At 46.4% G+C, this 3368-nt stretch overlaps 1 protein-coding gene across 1 annotated transcript; it reads left to right on the plus strand.

Annotated features, from left to right (window-relative positions):
- Positions 1-234: 234 nt before the first annotated feature.
- Positions 235-3139, plus strand: fbxl14b (F-box and leucine-rich repeat protein 14b). The gene has a single exon (XM_056456003.1). It carries the CDS (start codon positions 700-702, stop codon positions 1900-1902), a length of 1203 nt encoding a protein of 400 aa, XP_056311978.1. The 5' UTR covers positions 235-699; the 3' UTR covers positions 1903-3139.
- The last annotated feature ends 229 nt before the right edge of the window (positions 3140-3368 follow it).

Below are 3368 nucleotides of genomic sequence, written 5' to 3' on the forward strand. Positions count from 1 at the left end.
GCTTTAAAAAAGGGGGGCTGAGAAAATACACAACACTCATTTCTTTCAGAACAGTTTAGAATAAATCAGATCACGGGCTGAGATAAAAACTGCACAAGTAACATCAACGGCTATATAAGTTCCAGTCTTTTTCTAAACATTATCCCTTGTTTCACTGGGTTTAAATAAGCGCGTCTCCCCCGCAGCCGCTCTGTGCTGGCGGCCCTGCCAAGTCAGTTTGAAAAGATCAGACAAAGGCAGCAGGAAGCCCCTCGGCTTGGCAATGAGTGCGAGCGGAGCACAAACGCGAAACGAAACCTCACTCTTTTATCTGATAGCGGACTGAATTTATTTTCTCCCGAGGTTTGTGGCAGTTTTAGACATCTTTTGAAAATGTACGACCGTCTGGATCCCCGGGTCGAGCGAAGACTATTATCAAAGCGCCAAACGGGCAGCAGCGCTGCCTGACCGCCCGCTCGCTGTCGGTCTGAATCGGATCAAGCGTCTTTTGGGGGCATTTTTTGCATTTGAATCCTTCCTGCGCCACTGAAAGGATCACCCGGGACAGAGAGTTGCCGATTTGCACAGTTAAATGTAAAGAGAAAAGCTTGGGGAGCTTTCTGAAAGCCTTTTTTTTTTCCTCCGGAGGGGACTACGAGCCGCGACGGTGACCGTTGGTGGGGGTTTGCCGCCGTTTGTTTTCTTGAGCGCGTGTGGAAGATGGAGACGCACATCTCGTGTCTCTTCCCGGAGATTTTAGCCATGATTTTCAGCTACTTGGACGTGAGGGACACAGGGAGGGTGGCCCAAGTGTGCACAGCGTGGAGGGACGCGTCCTACCACAAGTCCGTGTGGAGGGGGGTGGAAGCCAAGCTGCATCTGAGGCGGGCGAACCCGTCTCTGTTCCCCAGCCTCCAGGCGCGAGGCATCCGGCGCGTGCAGATCCTCAGCCTGCGGCGCAGCCTCAGCTACGTGATCCAGGGGATGCCCAACATCGAGAGCTTGAATCTGAGCGGCTGCTATAACTTAACGGATAACGGCCTGGGGCACGCGTTCGTGCAAGAGATCCCTTCCCTGAGGGTGCTCAATCTGAGCCTTTGCAAGCAGATCACGGATTCGAGTTTGGGCAGAATAGCGCAGTATCTCAAAAACTTGGAGGTGCTTGAACTGGGCGGCTGCAGTAATATCACGAACACGGGCTTGTTGCTCATCGCGTGGGGTTTGCACAGACTCAAAAGTCTTAATCTGCGGAGCTGCCGGCATGTGTCGGACGTGGGCATCGGACACCTAGCCGGCATGACCCGGAGCGCGGCGGAGGGCTGCCTCAGCCTGGAATACCTGACCTTGCAGGACTGCCAGAAGTTGACAGACTTGTCCTTAAAGCACATTTCAAAAGGCCTGACCAAGCTGAAAGTGCTCAACCTGAGTTTCTGCGGTGGCATCTCGGACGCTGGCATGATCCACCTCTCTCACATGACGAGCCTGTGGAGCCTTAATCTGCGTTCGTGCGACAACATCAGCGACACGGGCATCATGCACCTCGCCATGGGCACGCTGAGACTCTCCGGACTCGACGTGTCGTTTTGCGACAAGATAGGCGACCAGAGCCTGGCTTATATCGCGCAGGGCCTGTACCAGCTCAAGTCGCTGTCGCTGTGCTCGTGCCACATCAGCGACGATGGCATCAACAGGATGGTGCGCCAAATGCACGAGCTGAGGACGCTGAACATCGGCCAGTGCGTGCGGATTACAGACAAAGGACTGGAGCTGATCGCAGACCACTTGACGCAACTGACCGGCATCGATCTGTATGGATGTACGAAAATCACTAAGAGGGGACTGGAGAGGATCACGCAGCTCCCCTGCCTTAAAGTTTTGAACCTGGGCCTTTGGCAGATGACTGAAAGTGAGAAAGTGAGGTGAAACTTGGGGGGTTTCTGGAGGGAGGAGGGAGGGAGGGACGGACGGAGGAGAAGGAGGGCGGGAGGGGGATGGGTGGATTTCAATAGAGCAAAGTACATAAAAAGAGGCTTAAAAATGCTGAATGTGATACATGTGTCAGTTATTGCTATTAACACACACACACAAAAAGTTGTTTTTGTTAACAAGTCGCAATATTAAACCTCCCCCTCCCCGACTATCGCGATATTTTGGCTACCTCGTTAGATGTATTATATTGTTATTCTTAAAAAGAATGAGAATTTGTGCCTAGAAAAACAATCCCCTCCCCCTTTATCTCGTCTTTGGCTTAAGGAAAGCTAAAAGACTGAAAGAAAGGATGGATTCAGACTACCTTTTTATTTCCCTTCCTTCATATAGCCAACAAAAGGACTTTCAAACAAGTCTATGGGTAGTTGACATCACATTTCAAGCAGATGTGCCAGTTGTTCACCTTAAGACGTTTTAATTCTTCATTATTAAACATGCCATTTCTTTGTGATCCTAAATTAGCCAAGAGACTACATGCAACACTTGTACTTGCATTAAAAAGCATCACATGACCATTAAAAGTGAAGTAGATTTAAAAAAAAAGAGGACTAAAATCTCGAATGAAGAAAAAGTTCATGAACATTTGTCAACTACCCTTATGCAAATACTGGGTTTGTACACTAAAGCTTTTATATTTCCAATCTCTTAGTTTGTGCTCAATTTTACAGGCCTGAAAGCCTATAATTCCTGCTTTGAATAAGAGGTTCCCTCTGCTGATGTATTTATGCTTATGTAAGCAGATATTAATTAATGGCTGTTATTCAGAGCGTTGTACTTCAAATTGAAGTGAATTTTGTCCCTAATAAGAAAACAACAACAACAACAACCCTGTTTGCAATTCACTGACACCTTGTTTGCCTCTTCACAGGGCTGAAACAGGGCGCATCGTGTTATAAAACAATCTGTCTGTTTTAAATACATGAATATTCAACTTTACATAGAAGAGACATGGTCAAAACGAGGGTAACACGCAAAAAATGCATGTCAGGCCTATATATGTACCATGATGTATCGACCTGCAACATGTATTGAGTCCTGCTGAGAAGCTACTGTGTTCTAATGTACTGTAAATGTATTTGTAAAAAGAATCCCAAATTAAAATGTTTTATATTCTTACAGTAAAAACATTAAAGTTGATATTTATATAAATAAAAGAGCCGATTGAATTTCATTATGGGGGAAAACGGGTTGTGATTTTTCATATCAATTATGCATTCTGGATCAATTCATGCTTTTTTGATGCTAGGTTATGGGGATAATCTTGCAGTAGTGGGGTTATTTAGTGGATTGCCATTGTAGTGGATTTAAAAAACGAGCATTTTAGAGGACGACAGAAGTGATATTTGCGTGCATTATTTATCAAGTGCAACAAAATGGATGCTTCCTTTAATTGTGCTAGT

The sequence above is a fragment of the Danio aesculapii genome, chromosome 4, assembly GCF_903798145.1.
Source record: "Danio aesculapii chromosome 4, fDanAes4.1, whole genome shotgun sequence".
Lineage (NCBI taxonomy): Eukaryota > Metazoa > Chordata > Actinopteri > Cypriniformes > Danionidae > Danio > Danio aesculapii.